Source organism: Canis aureus, chromosome 5 (genome assembly GCF_053574225.1).
Source record: "Canis aureus isolate CA01 chromosome 5, VMU_Caureus_v.1.0, whole genome shotgun sequence".
Classification (NCBI taxonomy): domain Eukaryota; kingdom Metazoa; phylum Chordata; class Mammalia; order Carnivora; family Canidae; genus Canis; species Canis aureus.
In genome coordinates this window covers 30,705,125-30,727,537 of record NC_135615.1, presented here as the reverse complement: position 1 = coordinate 30,727,537, position 22,413 = coordinate 30,705,125, and the positions used below count along the sequence as shown (strand labels likewise).

The 22,413-nt window shown below is 42.5% G+C and overlaps 1 protein-coding gene across 2 annotated transcripts in view; it reads right to left on the bottom strand.

The window, feature by feature from the left end:
• Nucleotides 1–3,266: 3,266 nt before the first annotated feature.
• The window catches only part of IL15RA (interleukin 15 receptor subunit alpha), a 51,945-nt gene continuing 32,798 nt past the window's right edge, over nt 3,267–22,413 (bottom strand). Inside the window, exons 3-7 of one of the 2 annotated variants that reach the window (XM_077897304.1) lie at nt 18,886–18,978; nt 15,949–16,146; nt 13,722–13,754; nt 7,200–7,275; nt 3,267–4,193 (exon numbers count right to left, since the gene is read on the bottom strand). In XM_077897304.1, the coding sequence (XP_077753430.1) occupies nt 4,022–4,193; nt 7,200–7,275; nt 13,722–13,754; nt 15,949–16,146; nt 18,886–18,978 (572 nt within the window). In that variant the 3' untranslated portion in view covers nt 3,267–4,021. The remainder of the gene's footprint in view (nt 4,194–7,199; nt 7,276–13,721; nt 13,755–15,948; nt 16,147–18,885; nt 18,979–22,413) is intronic. The other variant, XM_077897305.1, reaches the window with a different exon arrangement.

Sequence of the window (22,413 nt, the reverse complement as noted above, 5' to 3'; positions counted from 1 at the left end):
ATCGTGTTCATCCCATATTCTTAGCACAGCTTGTGCGTGCTACCTAGGTGAGCGTATCTGATGGGCTAGCATCAGGGCCCCACACCTTGGTGGGAGCAGAAGGGACACCTGCTTCTCTAAGTTACTGGGCAATAAGGCACTCCAACACAATATTGGGTCTCCAAAATGGGAGAAGAATGGATATGCTGCATTCTGGAGAGCTAAAAAGAAGAAAAGTAGAATGGGTAGATTTACAAATAGGCTCTTGGGGGAGAAAAGAGTGAGCCAGAATTCCACATAAATGTAGTGTAGTAGATTTATAAATTCTGGGAACATAGCCACACACTGAATTCCAGATACACCTTGGCAGCGTGATGTATTGGGGATACTACTATTTGAATCTAGCTGGTCTGGCCTTCAAGGAGCCTAGGCTTGTGGGAAAACAAACAAACTCAAGATTCTCTGTTACATTCTTGATGTTCTGAGTCTGATAGTCAAAGGTCCTTCCTTGATGAAGACAATTGATTGGACAGTTAGAAACATGGAGAGACCCTTAAATGTGTCTTTTTGGTCCCCGTTCTCTTCCTAATGTCTAGAAGGTTTAAAAAGAAGAAAATAAAAGTATTAATTAATGATCATGGAAAGATGAAAAGCAATCAATTTTCTTCATGGCAAATGTTGTGGATGACAGGAAATGAAAGAGGAAAAACAATGTGAATTATGTAGATTTGCAGCCAGCTGACAGATGTGAGCTAACGGCTTGCCCGTTGAAGAACTTTCAAATCCTTTTCCACTAAAAAAAAAAAATTAAAAGATGGACTCTTCTCAGTACCCTGCAGGTACCCCTGGATCATTTTATTCATTAATGCATCAGAGATTTTTTGGCATTTACTGAGTGCCAAATATTGAAAGACAAATTGCATTTCTCTGATGGCCCTGGGAGGTACTGTGGTAGGTGGTCTCCAAAGGTAGTTCCCATGGATTCCTTTTGTTGTTCCCCTCCCCTTGAATCTGGCTGCCTGCTGACTTGCTTTGACCAATAAAATGCAACAGAAGTGATGTGTGGCAGACCCTACTCCGGCCTTTAAGGGGCCTGGCAGTTTCTTCTGTCTGCCCCAAGGCCGCCATGCTGCCAGGAAGCCCAAGCTAGCTCAGAGGAGTGCTAAAGCATCCGATGAGCCCACGAAGCCTTCTTAGACCTTCTGGCTCAGCTCAGCCACACTCAGTGCCACTGAGTGAGTGCATCTAGTTGATGCCACATAAAGCACAGCCACCTGGCTGAGCCTGTTGGCCCCCAAAGATAATAAACAGTGGTAGTTTAAAGCTGCTGTTTTCCATGGTTGGTTTTCCGTCAACGGATAACTAGAGCAAGTAGCAGGTTGAAGGAATCAGGACTTTTGGGTAGGCTAGGGGAAAGTGGTGAGTCCTGAGAACAGTGGCATGCAACCTGCTGGTAGGGGGGAGGCAGGAGGGACTCGGAAGGGGCCCTGATGCAGTGGAAGAAGTGTGCCTCACACCCCTATGTAATACTTAGTTTCCCGTAGAGCTCACATCTGCCCTTCCACTGTAGGTTGCCTTTGCTCTCCTCATACTCCTCCTTCACTTCCAGGTCCCATGTGTCCTCTCAAGCCAAGCCGTCTGGGAATCAGTCAGGTACTATTTTTGTGTAAAATGAGGATAGAACTCGAGGCAATGCTTGGAACTGTCAAGGCAGGATGGGGAAACCAGATGCAGAAAGACAAGTGGCTGAGTGGCCCCCAAACATCACCTTCTTTATGGCCAGGCCTGAGAACAGGCTATCCTACGTCAGAAAAATGTGCTGTACTTTGGTTAAGAATCTTTTATTTATTTAGAGTCCCTTAATCACCTTCAGGGCACTGCATCAGTCCCTGAAAATTCAAAGGTGAAAATAGTTCTTAATTTCAAGATGTTCATCACTGCTCAGTGGGTGAATCCTGGGGCTGTGGCATGACTTGGCATCATACAGGTTACTTAGACGCGTCGCTAAGGACTGTATACCTAGTAAGAGAATTACTTTTTACCTCTTTACTTCTATTAAAAAAGTACTTGATTCATTTATCCACCCCGAACCCACCGGTCTTGGTCCTTCCAGACATCAGTCCACCCTGCTGGCTTCCCTGTCTAGATCTACTTTTCCTAGACCTAACTTTGATCATGTAATTTCCTCAGCTTGAATGTGGTTGGTGCCTGCCCAATGCATCACATACTTACTCTGTGGTGGACCTGAGCCAGGTGATTCTACAGCTCCGAAATGGGGCCCCAGAGTTCATCATGTTAGTTTTCCAAAGGTGACAGTAAAATGGAACTGCAAATCTATAAAGTAGCCTAATGGCCTTTTTACACTCATTAGAAACCTTTCAGAATTCTGGTTCTACTGAACAGCTACCAGTTTTTTTGGTGCCAAGTTGTGTCTTCTGTCAAATTGGTTTTTGAAATAACAAGGATCAGACTCTTTCAAACTGCTTAAAAGAACAAAATGGATCCAGTTAATGGTAAGCTCTAGAAATGTAGGGTAAACAGCTGAGGAGAGAAGCAAAACATTTAAATACTCAGATAGGTTCAGGAAAATCAAGTACTTAAGGCCAGAGAATACAATGTCTCCGCTCATGTGTGAGCAATGAGTTTCCTCTTGTTGGGAAAGAGAATTATAGGGAATGAAAATGGCACAGCTCTAAAATCGCAACACCAGCCATTGGAAATTCCCACCGTTCCTTCGCTCTTGATGAAACCATCTAAATCGATGACATGAAGAAGTTAGTAAGGAAAGGCCCTTTGGCAGCTGCTGGTGGCATGTGGATGGTTGCTGAGCCCGTGCCCCACTTTCCAGATGCTTGTGATGGCTGCCTGACTGCACCTGGCCATGTGTGAGGCAGTCAATGGCTGGTTTCTGGTTGGGACTGGTCCTCTCCTGCCCCATGACCCTTCCTAAATGTTGCCCAACCTGGCATTAATCAAGCCATGTGACCTTGGGCAAGTCAACTTCTATAGACCTCATATTTCTCATCTATAAAATGAGAGAGTCGGATTAGGCCCCTGAATTTATAAATAAGTGTTATTAAAAAAAGAGAACAAAAAAAATAGAAAAAGAGAACAATGTAGGGAACAAGACAGTGTATGGGCCAGGCCCACTTGGGTCATAACCTGCCACTTTTTGCTTCTCACATGGAAATCTTATTAGAGATTCTCTAAAACTGTGATCTGATCCAGCTTTAGGCAAGTTTCCCCACCCCCCTCCTCCTTTTAGAAAGAAAAGCCAAGCTCAACCATTTGGGATTCTGCATTCCCGTTCTTTCTCCTCTTCTTTATTTGAGGCCCATTACATCTCCTCAGCGATTCTTTCAGTGCATTTTTTTTTTGTATTGAAAATAGACATTTTGTTTATATAAGACACAATTTCAAAATAACGTTATATAAAATATGTAGCTATAATAGACAAGGAGTATAAATAGAAGTGCATATATATGGAAAATATCACTGAGTTCAGTTTCCTTCTTTCTGAATACTTAAATCAAGTGGATTAATGGAGCATAATACCTCTTTGCTCCCTTTCAGTGCATGCAGAACACCTAACTAGAGGGACAGCGAGTGTTTTGGAACTGCAACGCTGTTGTCATCCTTGTAGACATCTCCTAAGCCAGGAGGAGACTCATAATTATCTTAGAGCCTCATGATTGTCTTATAGCCTCCTCTGTAAACTGCAGGTCAGGATGAGGGGTGGAATAGTCAAGCTGCTAAGCTATCCTGAATAAATGTCACAGTGACATGAAAGGAAGGCCGAGGCCTTCGACCACTCTCAGGAAGGCTTCAACTGCTGGGATTCGGGGGACGCCAGCCCTATACCGGAGGCCAGGCAGGGCCGAGCAGGACAGGTCCCAACCATCCAACATGAGACTGAAGAGCCTATAAATACAGGAGGTGTCTTGAGTGGGCGCCGTCGATAAAATGAAGCCAAGGCATTTGTCTTCCTGACTGGCTCTTTCCTGGCACCCACCACCTTGAGTTGTTTTCAGGTCCTCTCTGGCTATGGCAGGGTTGGCGCCTTCGCTTCAGCCTCTGCTGCCCTCAGGTCCCCCCTGGAGTCTTCTAGGTTGTGCGGGTAGTTTTCTGCAGTGTCTTCTTTGCCATTGGCTCCCCTCGTCATTGGCACCTCTTCCATGCTTTCCATTTCAACCTGGGGTGTCTGCGAAGTTTGCCTGTAAAGCAGATCATTCACAGGTTTTGAAAGGAGGAGAGGGTCTCCCTGAGTGAACAGGTCATTCCCAATGAACACTCAGATGGAGTAAACCTAGCTTACATCCATTCAACCTGGCATTTCAATCTGACTTTGGTGTTTTAACCCCCTCAGCCTCCTAAGATTCCCCAGTGCTACTGCTGGAGCAGCTTACCCCATCTTCTCTAATCCTCTGCTAAGAAGCAGTAGTTCCAAGGGCAGGAACAAAAGGGAGAGAGTACCCAGGAGCCCAGCTAAGCCACATGTGATCATCTTGGCAAAAATGATGTCACCTTCATCAACCTTTTCAGACAGTTCTTGGTACTTGGTACGTGTTTCAAGAAACATATATGAATCGATTCCTGAGTAATGAAGAGTGGGGAGAAGCAGAACATGTTAATTCCACATGTTTCCCCGTCATTGAAGGACTTATGTTTTTAGGGCCTGGGTCAGCAGTGTCTGGGTCAGCAGTTTCCTCCACGGATTATAGCATCTACCTCTTGAGGAGAGGCAAGTCTTTAGGACATTTCAAAGTAACACTTTGAATCCAAAGAAAGCAAACCACCAATTCAAAGTGATATCTGCACCCCATGTCCACTGTGGTGTTATCTACACCCACCAAGATATGGAAGCAACTAAGTGTCCATCTACAGATGAATGAATAAAAAGGATGTGGTGTGTCTATACACAATGGAGTATTTCTCCACCAAAATAATGGAGATCTTGTCTTTTGTGACAGCGTGAATGGACTCAGAGGGTATTATGCTAAGTGAAATAAGACAGAGAAAGACAAATACTATACAATTTCACTCATTTGCGGAATATAAAAAACAAAAATAAAACAGACTTGTATATACAGAGAACAAACATGGTTGCTAGAGGGTAGGGGCTGAGGGGCAGGTGAGATAGGGGAAGGGGATTAAGAGGTACAGTCTTCTAGTTGCAAGATAAATAAGTCACAGGGATGTGATGTACGGCACAGGGAATACAGTCAATCATATTGTAGTAACTTCATTTGATTGTCAGACAGTAATTAGACTTATGGGGATCATCTCATAATGCATAAAAATGCTGAATTCATATAATGCACACCTGAAACTAATAGGATATTGTATATCATCCCCACTTCAATTATCCTGTACATAAGCACTTTGAGCTCCTTGGAGTGAGTGCTAAACTGTAAATCAGGGCTCTAGGCCAATGTACTGAAGATAATCTGCTGAAAGCCAATTTGTTGAATGACAAATCTACCTAATAACCCATTTGTAAAAAAAATAAGTATACAGCAAAGAATTGCTTCACAGAATGTACCAAGTAGTAATGCTTTTCAGGCTTACCAATTCTTAAAGATATAATTTATCAATGTTTCTTTTTTAAAGATTTTATTTATTTATTTATGAGAGACACAGAGGGAGAGGCAGAGACATAGGCAGAGGGAGAAGCAGGATCCCTGCAGGGAGCCCAATGTGGGACTTGATCCCAGGGCCCCGGGATCATAACCTGAGCCAAAAGCAGATGCTCGACCACAGAGCCACCCAGGCGCCCCAATTTATCAATATTTCTTTACTATAGTCAGTGAATATTGATATTTTCATCTTACCAGCAAGTTTATTGGCTATATATACCAAATTTACAAATTCTTATTAGATCCTATTTTTAATGTGTTATTCTTAAAAAAAAGTGTGTACATTTTTTAAGCCAATGAGTACAATCATTATAATCTCTTAAGAATGTAACTCCAAATACAACATTTCGTGTAGAAACTTAGTTGTAAACACTTTGAAAATCCTTTTAAAAGTCATTTTTGATTTTGCCAACATTTCAGCATTTGGGGGACTGTTTTGACAGTTTTTTGAGTAATAATACATTAACCTTCATTTCTAAATGATCTCTCAGGTTTATAGCATTTCTTTTGGTTGGGATGGCATTAATAACTTTCAAAGATTGATGTAAATTTTTATTTAATTTTTAATTTTTATTTAATTTTTAATTTTTATTTTTAAAAGATTTTATTTATTTATTCTGAGAGACACGGAGAGAGAGAGAGAGGCAGAGATACAGGCAGAGGGAGAAGCAGGCTCCTCAACAGGGAGCCTGATGTGGGACTTGATCCCGGGACTCCAGGATCACACCCTGAGCCAAAGGCAGACGCTCAATTGCTGAGCCACTCAGTCATCCCTAATGTGAATTTTTAGATGACTTTTTCATTTTGGCCTCACAGTAGCATTTCACGGAACATTCATTTTGCCAAAGTGAGGCTTAAAGGGTGGCATAACTCGGATACTGATATATTTAGAAAAGAATTCTTTATTACTAGCAACTAAAAGTTTAGTTTCAACAAATCTGATTTCCACTGTTCATTGTATAACATTGAGGAAGGATCCAGAACAGCCATATCAATATGGAATGCTGGTTACTGGTTTCTAACTGATAGATGTGTGAAATGAAGGTGGATTTGCCATTTGAGGTTTTAATGATAAAAATGCCTCAAGATTAGAATAATAATAAAAACTGAAATTTCAGCAAGCTTTTGTCACAAATGCTGAAATACAGAATTTCAGTTATTAGAAATACAAAAGTCAGGCTGACATGAATAAGCACATAAATAAAGTGTGCCTATATTTCATGAGTGCATTCAAGAAAATATATTCATGCTCATATTGTAGCAATTGCATATCTATCAGATTGGTTACCGGATACATTCTTTGCTTCTGAAAAGGAAAGAAAACTGTTCATTCTTTTCTTTCCTTCTGGTAAACCTTTGTTACCAGTTAGGTCCTGGCTGCTGTGCAACTGACTGGTGTCCTGCGAAGGGCCGCCCAAGGCTGGCTCTCCTTTTGGCCGAGATGGGCCTGTGGGTGAGCATGAGAGCCTGCCTCAATAGCCAGGAAGGTGGGAAGGCCCACAATCATTGTGATGCAGCTCTTTTCTCAGAGGGAAGCAAGAATCTCAGCCAGTAAGAATCTCGGAGTCTCTTGGCGCTACTCACCTCATTTTTTTGTAACATACCAGAAGAAATACCACACACACTACACAGAGCACAGTGACAGGTGTGAAGATCGCCGCTGCAAGAGAACAGAACTAAGCTGTCATGAGGAAAGTCGTGGTAGCATTTCTAAGAACCTGAGAGTTCTTCCCAATTTACATTCCTGCAGAGAGATCCAGATGCCTTCCCAGTGAGCTTACTGTTATTAACATTTCTTGAGGTCCATGCAGTCCGATCTACTCTCCTTTGGGGCAAAAAGTACAGTCTTTCCCCACCAATACCACCAGTTCATTTGACTCATGTCATGATCTCAGGGTGGTGGGATGGACTCCGTGTTGGGCTTCTGGCTCAGTGGGGAGTCAGCTGGAGATCCCCTTCCTCTCCCTCTACCCCCACCTCCTGTGTGCGTGCTCTCTCTGTCTTTCTCTCAAATAAATAAAATCTTAAAAAAAGAGTCGGATGCTTAACCAACTGAGCCACCCATGTGACCCGATCGTTGTTTTTTTATTGACAACTTTTTATGGTGGAGAAAGAGTGGTGAGGAGAAAGAGGAGGCGCTGTAAGAGAGGTGTTACAGATAGGAGGAGAGTCAGGTGATGGCTTAGGAGAAGGGAACCATCCTGTTTGGGCTGAATTGAAAGGAACAGCCTGGAGTGATGGCAGCACTTGCAGGTAGGAGGTCAGCGGTCCTAGGGCATTTGAGATTTATTAGACAGGATAGAAAGAGAGGGATCTCCATGTGGAAGCAAGAGGGCTTAGCCCGAGGGCCCGGTAAACCTAACTATTTTAAGAACACTTGCATTAGGGTGCCAGGGTGGTTCAGTCGGTGAAGCATCTGCCTTCAGCTCAGGTCATGATCTCAGGGTTTTGGGGTCGGATTGAGTCCCGTGTGGGGTTCCCTGCTCATCAAGGAGCCTGCTCCTCCTTCTCCATTGGCCCCTCCCCCTCCACTCATGTTCTGTCTCTTGCTTTCTCTTTTTCTCAAATAAATGAAATCTTAAAAAAAATAAAAACACTTGCATCAGTAATAAGCCCCAGGCAGAGTTGGCCAATTTGCCTTAATATTGTGAAATTGCCCTGCAAAAAACACCCACCTGCCCTACATGAAAGATCTCAGCCCTGAACATCTGGGGTGTGAAGCCAGGGGTCTGACTGGGGACTGTGAGTCACATCTAGATGTTAAGCTTTCTGGACCTATGTCTGTACAACCAGCATACGGCCTTGTGTACAGGATAAATCTCCCACCTTGGCCTTTCAAAATATAACTCTGTTGGAAAACAGAAAGACAAGGATGTGGGGAAACACTCAGATTCTCCACCAGGTAGGAGTAAAATGGTTCAGGTTTTCTCAAGGACAAGTGGCAACATATAACAAAAGCTTTAGAGAAGACCATACCCATTGACTCTCTTTAGTCCCACTTCTAGGAATTGATTTAAGAAAGTGGGCAAATAGATTCAGGAGTATTCACTAAAGTATTATTTAAAGCAATTTTTTGAGTGTTAACCTCAATCTCTTATTAATAGAAAATTAACTAAATAAACTGTAGTCCACCCATGCGTGGGAATATCATTCAACTTGTGAAAATTATGAAATGAATCTATTAACATGGAAGGATGTCCCTGTCCCCAATATCTTAAGTGGAAAAAAACTGTCTGGGGTAAAAATGAACCAAAAAATAGTGTCTCGTAAGCCATGTGTGTGCCTATATCCATAGGACAGCCTTGAAGAATAGATACCAAAGTCTTAAGTAATGGGGGGTGGGGGGGATTGTGGATAATCTTTATTTTCTTTTATAAAAACTTCACTTTTCCCCTGATATTTCTGAAATGGTGCTGTCGTCAGAAGAAACAATGAAGTTGTGAAAGCAAATCTACTTGTGCTTCAGTAAATATAAATAAGAATAGAAAAGTCCCACAGGAAATAACAGGAAGCATAGCAAATTAGTGGAAAATGTTTTGAGTTTTCAGACTTAACATTAATCATCATTATGATTGAATACCAGAAATACTTTCTAAGCAGAGATGGTGTACGCTGGGGTAAACTATTTCTTCACATTGACTAATCAGCTAGGCATGCATTTACTGTCCATGGAGGGATTTATTGGAAAAGGCCAGTTGATGTCAACTGTAGTTCTACTTTCACAATGCCTCTTCCTGCTTCTTCCGTATGATAAGCCTGTTGACTCCCAACTCCAGGGAGAGGAGGGCTTTTGATCCAGTGATGTGACCGAGCACTTAGAATCCAGTGTCAAACTCATGCCCTTGACCTCTTCCTCAGTTATCTCCAGGCAAATTGAGTAAAGAAATAGAAACCAAAATCACTAATATGATAGGTAAACATATCAGTTGCCTTTTGTGTTTCCTACAAGATGCATGGGTTGGAGAAAAAGCAAGAGAGTGAGGTTTGGCGAGCCGGAGGAGAACAGAGGAGGACTAGAGTCTGGGGGAGGAGGGAGAAAAACTGGATTATTGCTCAGGAGGCTGAGAAAGGCCAGTAGCTCCACACCTTGACTTAAACCCCACAAAGCATGTTGGGGCTAAAGTGAAGAAGGTGGCCAAGGCAGCCAGTGGCCACTTTTCAGTGTGGATGATGAAAAGGTCCTCTGAGAACATGGGAGGTCACCATTCCTTAGCAGTACTTGCAAACTAGGTCATCCAGGGAGTGCTGTTTCTGAGTGCCGATGTCCCTGCAACTGATGAAGGAAGTTTTAAAGTAAGAATATCCATCCATTGTTCCTGGGCAGTGTTTCTCTTCTGTCTCTTACTGTACTAAGCACGTAGTAGGTGTTGGGTTTAGAGTAGGCACTCAATAAATACTTAATTGGTTGAATTAAACCAGTTACAGTCCATAAATTGAGGTACTTGTGATGTGCCATTTACTTCTCAACAAGAAATCTGCATTTTGTTGCAACTTAGGACCAATCTGGTGTAGAGTTAGAACTCAATTTATATTGAATAAACGGATGAATGATATAATATAGAGCTAGCTCCTATTAAAGGCTGAGTATAGCAGCAGCAGCATATTTATTTCAGATATGAAAGATGAGATGCATAACACAGTTTGAAAAATTAACTCTTCCCTCCTAGTGTATTAAATAAACATGGGAGTGCAAACACTGTCATAGATGACATTCTGGCCTTTTCAGTTATAATCAGGAAGTTCTTGAGAATAGCCTAATCAAAGATCAGATATTGGATATTGGAATAATTGAAATTATTGATTAAAAGGCTTCCCAGGGGCACCTCATGGCTCAGTCGGTTAAGCATCTGACTCTTGGTTTCAGCTCAGGTCGTGATCTCAGGCTTGTGAGATTGAGCCCTGTATGGGGCTCTGTGCTCAGAGGGGAGTCTGCTTGAGATTCTCTCCCTCTCTCTTCACCTCCCCCCAGCTTGTGCTCTCTCTCTCTCAAATAAATAAATAGTATCTTTTAAAAAAGGCTGCCAAATGAGCCTGTAGATATTTAAGACAATGAAATGATGAACCATACTTCCTAAAGTCCTCAAGTTCATATATCATTTGCTCACCCATTTACTATTTATTGAGCATCTACCATTTACCATTTTCTGTTGAACTAAAAAGAAAAAAAACACTTTAAAAAGCTGTGATAATCATTTATGTAACTTATTTTAAAAATTATGATATTGGTAATTATCAATGGGCTGATGAAAATATTAAGTTAATCAGCATTTCCTGAACGACTACTATGGTGAAGCATTTATATTTGCTTACAAACATAGTCAACTGGTTGCTTATTCACACAGAAATGACAACATCTACCAATGCCCAAGGAGCCAGCAGGTGTCTCTGCCATTTGTACCTGACAGGGACATCCTCTTGGGTCTCAGGTGGCTTGGATTATGTACTACATACCTGGCAGGCATCATCAATAAGTGTTTTTAGAAAATTAGCATGATTTTAATGTCAGTTTACACCTTCTTAGCTGATAGAACTTAAATAACATTGAATGAAATAGAACTTATTTTTATTTCTATGCTGACAATTACTTGATCTGTCTTGTTAGTGCTAACATGTTTATTTTGAAGCCGGAAATATTTAAAGCTTTTGCTTTTGTTTTTTTAATCTCTGTATTTCCACAATTTCTTGCACAGAGCTATCTTTGCCTATTGCAGGTGTTAGTGCTTATTACATTATACTTCAGAATGTGGGAGAAAGTTTCTGATATTTCAATCTAATGAAAGTCATGAACTGGAAAAAATATAAGATGATATCCCATAATAAAGTAGTTGTTTGAAAATCTACATGGGAAACATACCCCCCAGGGGCACCTGGGTGGCTCAGTGGTGGGTGTCTGCCTTTGGCTCAGGCCATGATCCCAGAGTCCTAGGATTGAATCCTGCATTGGGCTCCCTGAGGGGACCCTGCTTCTCCCCCTGTCTGTGTCTCTGCCTCTCGCTCTCTGTGTCTCTCATGAATAGGTAAATAAAGTCTTTAAAAAACCCGAAAAGATGCCCCCCCCCCAAATTTTATGTGTAGGATTTATCCTACAGATATACTTGCATATAGCAAAGGTTAGAAGGTTTTCCAATTAATTACTGTTTGTAACATAGCCAAGGAATGTAAACAGTCACATGTCCAAATAGGGGGTTGGCTACATAAATTGTGACAAATCCATTTGCTAGGATATTTCATAGCTGTTTTAAAGAAGGAAGTGGTTTTTTATATATTGATATGGAGGATTCCTGAGATCTACCACTAGGTGAAAATCAGCAAGGTGTAAAATAGAATAAAATACTGATCTAGCATCAGGTTTCCTCCGTGAAGCTATTTATAGGTTGACTCTGAAAGGCTGTAGATATACATAAATCTGGTAGCAGGAGTTGCATTCTTCCTGCAAGGGGATTTTCAATGTGAGATGGGGCTTTTCTCTCTATATCTTTTTGTAATTTGTCATTTTTAAACCCTGTACAAATATTACCAATTCAAAAAAAAATGAATAAAAAAGCTTTTTAGAAAGGTTAATGTAGCATGTGACATAAAGAGAAAAGTTAGTTTGGCTACTTTACTTACTGGTTGCCTCTAAAGTGATAAACATATTTTTGTTTCAGCATCCTTGTCATGAAATCCCATCGTTTTTCCATGAAAATATTCTCCAGGGGGGCTTTTTAAAATGTCTTGCCTTTGCATATACATTTTAATCATTTTAAAAACTACTCTGATCAACTGACTGCTGAAATGACCGAAGCCACTTGGATGGCCTTTTTTTTTTTTTTTTTAAAGAGAGAGCGTGAGCAGGGTAGGGGGTGCCATGCCATGCGGAGGGAGAGGGAGAGACTCTCCAGCAGGCTCCAGGTTCAGTACAGAGCCTAACTTGGGGCTGGATCCCATTACCCTGAGATCATGACCTGAGCTGAAAGAGTCAGATGCTTAACTGACTGAGCCACCCAGGTACCCCTCACTTGTTTTGCTATTTTTTTTTTCTCTAGATGACACTGTTTTTAAAAAAGATTTTTTGAATTAATTAATTAATTGATTTATTTATTTTAAAGAGACAGAGGAAGAGTGAGTGGGAGCAGAGGGAGGAGCAGAGGGCGAGGGAGAGAAGCAGATTCCCCACTGAGTGCAGGCCGAACGTGGGTGATGCGAGGTGATGCAGGGTGATGCGGGATGATGCGGGGCTCAATTTCATGACCCTGAGATCACAACCTGAGCTGACATCAACAGTTGGATGCCTAACCGACTGAGCAATCCAGGTGCTCCTATATGATACTTGGTGCAGATAAAATATAGCCACAAAAATATGAGTTATTCTCCAGTAGGAAAACTAATACATAGAAAATAGAAATAACTTTTGTCTGTACAAAATTATAGTGGTTTTTTTTTTTTTTTTTTTTTTTTTTTTTTGGCTTATTGAAAACTTGTCAGACAAAAGTCTGATTCTTTCTTAGGATTGCATTTCTCTCTGCCTTCTGTCTCTTTTCTTCCACTTTCCTCCCCATCCTTCCTCTTTTTCTGTAAATCGTGCAATCGCTTTTCCACTCTCCTCTTCACACTCACTGGGTCATTCACTTTCTCTCCTAGCCTTAAAGTTATGTGTGTCTTCCATAAAACAGAAACCTTTTATACTGAGAAATTTGAGCAGTCCTCATGTAAGATGCATCATGCTAACACCCTGTGAAAGATGAATGCGGTTTATGGCAGAATAACAACATCATTGTAATAATAACAGCAGTACGCACGTGTGGGTTTCTGGTAAGTCCTGGATGCAAGGCTAGCCCTACTTAGGGGAAGGAGGCTCTTTTGTGATGCGTCAGCTCTCTGGTTCCCACATCAGTAGCCTAACAGTAAGGAGCTACCAATATTGAGATAAATAGTTCTGTTAGAATCCATAAGTAGGGTGATCCTATAACTTATTATCTAAGCTGAATCACTTTTGAGAGTGAAAAGGGGATGCTGCTAGAGGCCATACTGGGGCAGCACAGCATAAGCCAGAACTATCCCATGCCCTGAGACATTAGTCTTATGGGCATAAACACTGTTAGGACAAGACAAAAAGAAAAGACTTACCAGTCACAGCTCCGGAATTGTATGAATATGTACCTGCAGAGAAGAGATTGCAGCTCAGTTATTCCTGGAGTCCTAAGGGCACTTATTTCTCATTAAGCAGGAGGAGTTTTGGACAGTTTGGGTCCCATCTTAAAGCTTTGAGAGATTCATGGCTGGCAAAACCAACCTCCCTTTAGCAAAGAATAAGGATAGTTTATTTAGATGCTAGGCCATGCTTAAGAATCAAATATGCCCTGTTTGCATAGCTAAGGAAACCATCAACAAAACAAAAAGGCAACCTACTTAAGGGGAGGAGAGATTTGCAAGTGACATCTCTGATAAGGGGTTAATATCCAAAATGTATAAAGAACCTTTACAACTCCGCACAAACACACACATACAAACACAAGCACACACATGCGAATAATCCAATTAAAAATGGGCAGAGGACCTGAATAGACATTTCTCCAAAGAAGACATACTGATGGCCAACAGACACATAAAAGGATTCTCAACATCCCTTATCATCAGGGAAGTGCAAATGTAAAACCACAATGAGATATTACCTTACACTTGTGAGAATGGCTAGAATCAAAAAAAAAACAAGAAATAACAAGTGTTAGGGGGGATGTGTAGTAAAGGGAACCCTCATGCACTGCTGGTGGGAAGCAAACTGGTGCAGCCACTCTGGAAAACAGTATGGAGGTTCCTCAAAAAGTTAAAAATGGAAATATCTCTATGATCCAGTAATTCTACTGCTGGGCATTTACCCAAAGAAAACAAAAACACTAATTGGAAAAAAATATATGCACACCTGTGTTTATTGCAGCATTATTTGTAGTAGGCAAGATATGGAAGCAGCCCAAGTGTCCATCAATAAACGAATGGATAAAGAAGATGTGGTGTGTGTGTGTGTGTGTATATACACACACACACTATATATATACACACACATATATATTTATATATTTATTATATATATAATATATTTATTATATATTTAATATATATTAAATATGTATTATATACTATTATATATAATATATACACAATATTATAGTGTGTGTGTATATATATATTGTGTGTATATATATACACACTATATATACACACAATATATATATACACACACACTATAATATTGTGTATATATATTATATATAATTGTATGTAATATATTTAATATTTATATATAATATATGTTTACATATTATATATATTTATATATTATATATACACAATGTTGTATATTGTACATATATTGCATATATATATATAGTGTGTATATATACATATACACAATATTAGCCATAAAAAAGAATGAAACCTTTCCATTTGAGATAACAATGGATGGATATAGAAAATGAGTGAAATAAGTCAAACAGAGAAAGACAAACACCATATGATTTCACTTAGATGTAGTATTTAAGAAACAGAACAAATGAACAAACAGACAAAAGCAGAAACAGACCCATGAATCCAGAGAACAAACTGATGGCTGCCAGAGGGGATGAGTGTGAGGGATGGGCAAAATAGGGGAAGGGGAGTGGGAGGTCCAGGTTTCCGGTGATGGAGTAAATAAGTTATGGGGATCAAAGACACAGCGTGGGAAATACAGTCAGTGGTGTTGTGGTCGAGAAAAACACCCCACAGAGAATCAGATATGCCTTGACGGAAGATATAGATTTACCCAGAGCTTTTCCATCCCACAGAGTGTGAATCCAGACTGCAGAAGGCTTCCACTGTCCTCCCATATCAGGAGGAGGCAGATATTATTCAGACTGGCAAAGCCTCTGCCATGCAGGTCAATACGGTGAGCCTTGTCACATCCAGGAGATGGACTTTCTTTTCCATCTGGACTGAACCAGGGCAGAGCACAGAGGTTAGAGAGCAGAGCAGAGGGATCCCTGGGTGGCGCAGTGGTTTAGCGCCTGCCTTTGGCCCAGGGCGCGATCCTGGAGACCCGGGATCGAATCCCACGTCAGGCTCCCGGTGCATGGAGCCTGCTTCTCCCTCTGCCTGTGTCTCTGCCTTTCTCTCTCTCTCTCTGTGACTATCATAAATAAAAAAAAAAAAAAAAAAAAAAAAAAAGAGAGCAGAGCAGGAGACTGAGGGTTACTGAGTTGTCTGGACTTTGGATCGGATGGTATGATGCTATGCAGTCAGCTCCCTTGAGGTCTCCACCTGCACCTCAGAAGCAGCACAAGGGCGGCTGACCTCTCCTAAAGTATGCGAAGCCAGTGCTAACCTGGCGTCTCCTGGGAGGCAGAGGGAGTGTGTTCCAAGGCCTTTGCTGTTGTCTGAGATGGGGCTTGGGAGGAGGGTTCATTACTGATCAGCCCTGTGGTTCCTGTAGCAGGAGGCTTTGACGGCATCGGCCTGGAGCCTGGCACAATAGTTGGCTTTGTGGCCACTTTGGTGTCTGACTTGGAAGTGAAAGTTGGCTCTGCAGGAAAGTGCAAGATATGGAAAACAAATATTTAGAATAGTGTCTCTGCTCAGCTCCAGAAGAGAGTGGACTTAACACTTGCTCTGGTGAGTCCACGCTGGGCCAGCCCTCCCCCTCAGCACATTCCTCTATGGCTCTTTGGGAAAATCCCTTAACTATTCATCCATCTGGAATGGCCATGGGACTTTTGAGAATGCTAGGGGATCTACAGCTATTATGGTGCCTGTAAGTTGAAGATCCCATGGATTTGAGCAGACCTGGGCTGGTTTACTAGAGAAGGCACACAAGATGCTGTGAGAGTGTGCTCTCAAAAACTGAGCATAACTATATTTGCCCAAGACATCTGGGTTGTGATTTTAGTTTATTTTTTCCATGTATGCATGCCACTTTGGAAATAAGGGGAAGCCTGAGATTCAGGCTGACTGGATCGAAGAGAGGGTCCTGGTTTTGCTCTGATCTAGAGGATGGTAGCCTGCCTTGTGTCCAGGTCCTCACCCTCCCTGGCAGATGGCTGCCCCCAAACTGGGAAGCATGGTGAAACAACTTCACTATTCTCTTTCCATGAAGGATGGGTCTTCCATTGTGATTGGTACCGTACCTAGGAAGCCTGGAACAAAGGAGTAAGCAAAGTGCCTCTGTGACCCCAGCACCTTTGGCTGTCTGGCTGTGCTGTGTGGGGCTGCTCACCTGTGCTCTCCCAGCCGGCTAGGCTGGGAGACGTCCTCCTGCCCCTTAATCCCCTAGCTCACACGTTCCTCACGCCCCCTGGGCTGCCAGCACTCCAGGGACTGCACAGATAGAGCTCCCCCAGAACATCCCCACCCAAGTGCACATGGCCATGTCACCCCGCGTCAGAGATTACACTCCCACGTCTGAGATTTTGGCCGCACAGTTTCATCTCACCAGGTGTTTGATGCACAAACGCAAGGCTGGGAGGGACCGTTTGATTATTCTCATCCGTTGGTGAACCAGATGCACCTTGGGTTAAAGGGGTTTGGGAATTTCCCAAACTGAAATGCAGCCAGCACTCAGCCATATCTTCCTGTTTGTAGTCAACTAACTACCTCACTAACTAGGATGAAACCTCATTCTGGCCTCTGCATCCCCCCTTCAGCATTTGTTCTCAGCTTTGGCTTCCTAAGAATCACCATCCTAATTCCCAGCCCTAATTCCCAGACTGCTCCCCCAATGGCTAGAGTTCCGGGGCAATCCCAGTACACAGCCACAGTTAGGAAGCTGTGCTCCAGGGAAGGTGTGCCTCAGCAGTGCGGCCAACAACGGCAGGATGACTGTGCCTGGGCAGGAAGGAGCAGTCAGGGGCAGGGGAAAGCCACATTGGATAAAGGGACACAAAAAATCAGGCTTTAAGTGTAAAGTAAGGCTCTCCTAGGATGTAGGGCACATTGTGCCAAGATATTAGCATCTAAGATTTCAAATTTCCTTCACAATTTCAATTTACTTTCAATTTACTTAACATCAGGACAGTGCTAAGGAAATTGGGATAGAAGATCAGCTAAGACCTTGGAATTGTGCAATGCTTCCGTACCAGAGCGATCATCGTTGGGATCGTTGGGGAACAATTCTGCACAGGTCCCTCGTGTGTCTGCACCCCATGTCAGCAGAGGCACTGACAAGTCCCTCTCTTGGGAATGTCTTTTCAAAGATGTTCATGTAGCTTTGGAAGGTGGAGACAGTGCCTCCCTCTGGAGCAAAAAGGCAGACATGGTCAGCTGGTTGTAAGAGACTCCAGTTTCTTGGTGTGCCTCAGTGACTCTTGATTTCAGCTCAGATCATGAGCTCAGGGTTCTGGGATTGAGCCCATCATCAGGCTCTGCACTCAGCATGGAGTCTGCTTGAGACTCTCTCTCTCTCTCTACCCCACCCAAATTCAAACTCATACTCTCTCTGTCTCTCTAAAATCAATTAATCTTAAAAAGAAAAAGACTCCAGTTTCTTGAACTCAGGCTTCTTCTGTTAGGAAGCAGCCTTCTGCACGTACAGGCATCTTGGAGGCCAACCCCCATTCATTGCCCCTATGTGACATGGAGATGAAGGAATTGACACAAATATGCCAATGCTCCTGCTGCCTGCTGGGCCATGTACATAAGAAAATCCTTGGCCTCTGAAGTAGGAATGTAATGTTTTCTACTGGCACCCATGAGGTTTTGGCGGGCTAATGTGCAAGGCATGCAAAACGGTGGATCCTCCCCAATTTTGATTTGGAAGTGCGTCTACAGCTAAGTCTGATCTGGCATATTAAGATTAGATTTGGGGGGCACCTGAGTGGCTCACCCAGTTACGCATCTGCCTTCGGCTCAGGTCATGATCCCAGAGTCCTGGGATCGAGCCCCGTATTGGGCCCCCTGCTTAGCACAGAGTCTGCTTCTCCCTCTCTCCCTCTGCCTCCCCACCATTCATGCTTGCTGTCTCTTTCTCAAATAAAGCAATAAAGAAATAAATAAAATCTTTTTTTAAATAAATCTTTTTAAAAAGTAGATTTTGAATCATTATTAGTTATGTGCCAATGAAACCTAGATATCAAGCAACTTTGACTTAAAAGAGAAAATTAAGCTAATCTAAAATTTAATTTTAACTTTAATAAGAAGTGTGTTTGGTCGTTTAAATTGGCAGTGGAACTCCAGCTGTGGTCCGAGAATTTCTGAATTCTGAGGGATTCATAGAGACCAGAGTCATAGCAGGGAATGGAAGTCCTTAAAAAGTTTTCAGCATCCCTACCTTTTCCAGAAAGGGAGGTGCTCTCTGGCTCTGGGGTCACCCCTGCCGGCATGTCTGAGGAGGATGGCCTTAGGTGAGTCAGGGAGGGGTCTCCTAGAGAGAGGATAACCACATGGCATTTATGAGCCTGAGGGTGGAAGCTGGAGTGCTTCATGACTGCACATAAATAAAAAATAAATATATAAATTTAAAATGGAGATATCTGGCTTCCTGGGCTAAGTCAGAAGCACCAGAAAGAAACAACCAACAATGTTTCCCAATCTTCAATTCCCATGCAAATACAAACAGACTGCAAACTATTTTTCTTGCCTTTCAGAAAGACTGGACATGTATCAAATGTCTTTTTATTTTTGGTTAGAATGATACCACTGAGATCAACTCAGTTTTATAATACCGTCTTTTACATGGGAAAGTAAATACTACTCAGTAGATTCAGTTGTTTTATAAGAAAGAAAAATAAAGCACATTCCCAAGCACAGGAGGTTAGGAAAAGTAATGGAGGGAGTTGTTAGGTGTAGAAGGTGAGGAATCCTTGGGCTACATGAAACCTAAAAATCCTCCAGTCTTTAGGTTCTAAAAGTCTATGATTCCGGGTCTATCCCCCGTTTTTCCTCTACCCGCCCCCCCCACCTCCCCACTAACCAGTTCAGAGCCTGCAACTCATCTCCATCTTGGATCCATTCACCCAAAGGAATTGGCACTTTGAAGAAATAGTCACTTTGTCTGTGCTGGAAAGCCCTTATGTTTGCCCCTGGATGAACCCTCTGTGTCTTTGCCACAGTGTTATTGCTCATACCTGTCTTCACCCAGGTAGTTCATCACTTCAATGGCATTTGATGCCATGTGCCACTATGTTCCCCAGCTGAGCGATTCCTTTGCAACAAATAGAAGGCTTCCTCTTTGCCCTACCTCTGACGTCTGCATGACGTCATGCAGCGGGGAGGGGACAGGTGCACAAATCCAATGAGTAAGTCTGGCTCTTCAAGGAATCTTACAGCAGAGTGGGTTTGCTCTAGAACCACCCCTTTTGTCCACTCCCCTGGAGAGGAATTGAGAATTTCCACGTATACAAGAAAGTAGCTTACAGTTGGACATGTACCAAATATGCAGTAAACCATGAGTTAACGGTTATTTTTCTAGAGTAAGTGGCTTAGTATTCCTGGAAATAGCACTTTGGACTTCCACTCCAAGATTGTTGGCTTCTGACATAGTTATCCAGTTGTGGACGGTTAAAGAGAAAAAAATAGATTCTGACAACCATCCCTCATGTGGGCTCAGGAGTGCTGGCTGGACACAGGACATGAGGGACCAGGCTAAGGTAGTCTCTGCTCCTTGGGTAGCCCCCATTCTCCTGGGTGGGTAGCAACAGAGAACAGTAATAATTTCCCTACAGGCTGTCTTCCAGGGAGAGATTGGGGAAGCTTTCTGGGCAGCAAGGCTGCTGTGAGCACACACCCTTTGTAGTTGAAATCTTGCTACCGTAAGCGTAAATCATTGATATTAATAGTACAGGCATACCTCAGAGATACTAGGAGTTCAGTTGCAGACCACCACAATAAAGTAAATGTGGCAATAAAGCAAGTCAAGTGAATATTTTTGTTTGTTTGTTTCTCAGTGCATAGAAAAGTTCTGTTTGCACTATACTGTAGTCCATGAAATGGGCAATGGCATTATGTCTTAAAAAAATCAGTATGCATACCTTAATTAAAAATACTGCTAAAAATTGCTAATCGGTAGGTCATAATCTTTGCTGGTGGTGGGGGTGGGGGTCTTGCTTCCATGGTGATGGCTGCTGACTGATCAGGGTGGTGGTTGTTGAAAGTGGGGTGGCTGTAGCAGTCCCAAAAAATAAGACACCGGTGAAGTTTGCCATGGCGACGGACTCTTCCTTTCATGAACAACTTCTCTGTAGCAGGTGGTGCTGTTTGATAGCAGCATTCTACCCACGGAACAACTTCTTACAGAATTGGGGTCAGTCCTCTCAAACCCTGCCACCGCTTTATCGACTGAGTTTATGTAATATCCTATATCCTTCCTTGTCGTCTTCACCAGAAGTAGATTCCATCTCAAGAAACCATTTTCTTTGCTCATCCATAAGAAGCAACTCCTCATCTGTTCGAGTTTGATCATGAGATTGTATCAATTCCGTACTATCTTTAGGCACCACTTTTAATCTGGTTTCCACCTCATCTCTTTCCACCTCATCTGCAGTGACTTCCTCCACTGAAGTCTTGAGCCCCTCAAAGTCATCCATGAGGGATGGAATCAACTTCTCCAAAACTCTGTGAATGTGTATATTTGGGCCTCTTCCCATATTATGAATGTTCTTTTTTCTTTTTTTTAAGATTTTATTTATTTATTTGAGAGAGAGACAGAGATACCGACAGAGAGAGCATGAGCTGGGAAGAGAGGGAGAAGCAGGGTTCCTGCTGAGTGGGGAGCCCAACTCAGGGCTCCATCCCAGGACCCTAGGATCCTGACCTGATCCGAAGGCAGCCCCTTAACCGACTGAACTACCCGGGTTCCCCAATCATGAATGTTCTTAATGGCATCTAGGATGATGAATCCTTTCCAGAAGGGTTTTAATTTACTTTGCTCAGATCCATCAGAGGAATCACTATTTATGGCAGCTATAGCCAAATGGAATGTATTTCTTAAATAATAAGGCTTGAAAGTTGAAATGACTCCTTGATCCGGGGACCGCAGAATGGATATATTTTTTAGCAGGCATGAAAACAATATTAATTTCACTGTTCATCTTGACCAGAGTTCTTGGCTAACCAGGTGCTTTGTCAATGAGCAATCATATTTTGAAAGGACATTTCCTGAGCAGTAGGTCTCAACAGTGGGCTTAAAATATTCAGCCAACCATGCTGTAAGCAGATGTGCTGTCATCCAGGCTTTGTTGTTCCATTTATAGAGCACAGGCACAGTAGATTTAGCATAAATCTTAAGGTTCCTGGGAGTTTTGGAATGGTCAGTGAGCATTGGCTTCAACCTAAAGTTCCAGCTGCCTTAGCTCCTAAAAGTCAGCCTGTCTTCGAAGCTTCAAAGCTTTGAAGCTACGCACTGACTTCCCCTCTCTGGCTATGAAAGTCCTAGATGGCCTCCTCTTCCCCTCTAAGGCTGTTTGTCTATGTTGAGAACCTGTTGTTTAGTGTGGCCACGTTCATTAACCACCTTAGCTAGATCTTCTGGACACCTGGCTGCTTCCCTTTGCACTCTCCTATTATGGAGACAGCGTCTTTCCTTGAAGCTCAGAAAGCAACCTCTGCTGGCTTCAAGCATTTCTTCTGCGCATCCTCACCTCTCTCAGCCTTCAGGGAATTGAAGAGAATCAGGGTGGGGCTTTGGCTCAGGGGTGAGTCTTTGGCTTACGGGAATGTTATGGCTGGTTTGCTCTTCTATTCAGACCCTTAAAACTTTCTCCTTATCAGCAATAAGTCTCTTTTGCTTACTTACCACTTGTGTGTTCTCTGGAGTAGCTCCTTTAGTTTTCTTCAAGGATGTTTCTTTTACATTCACAAC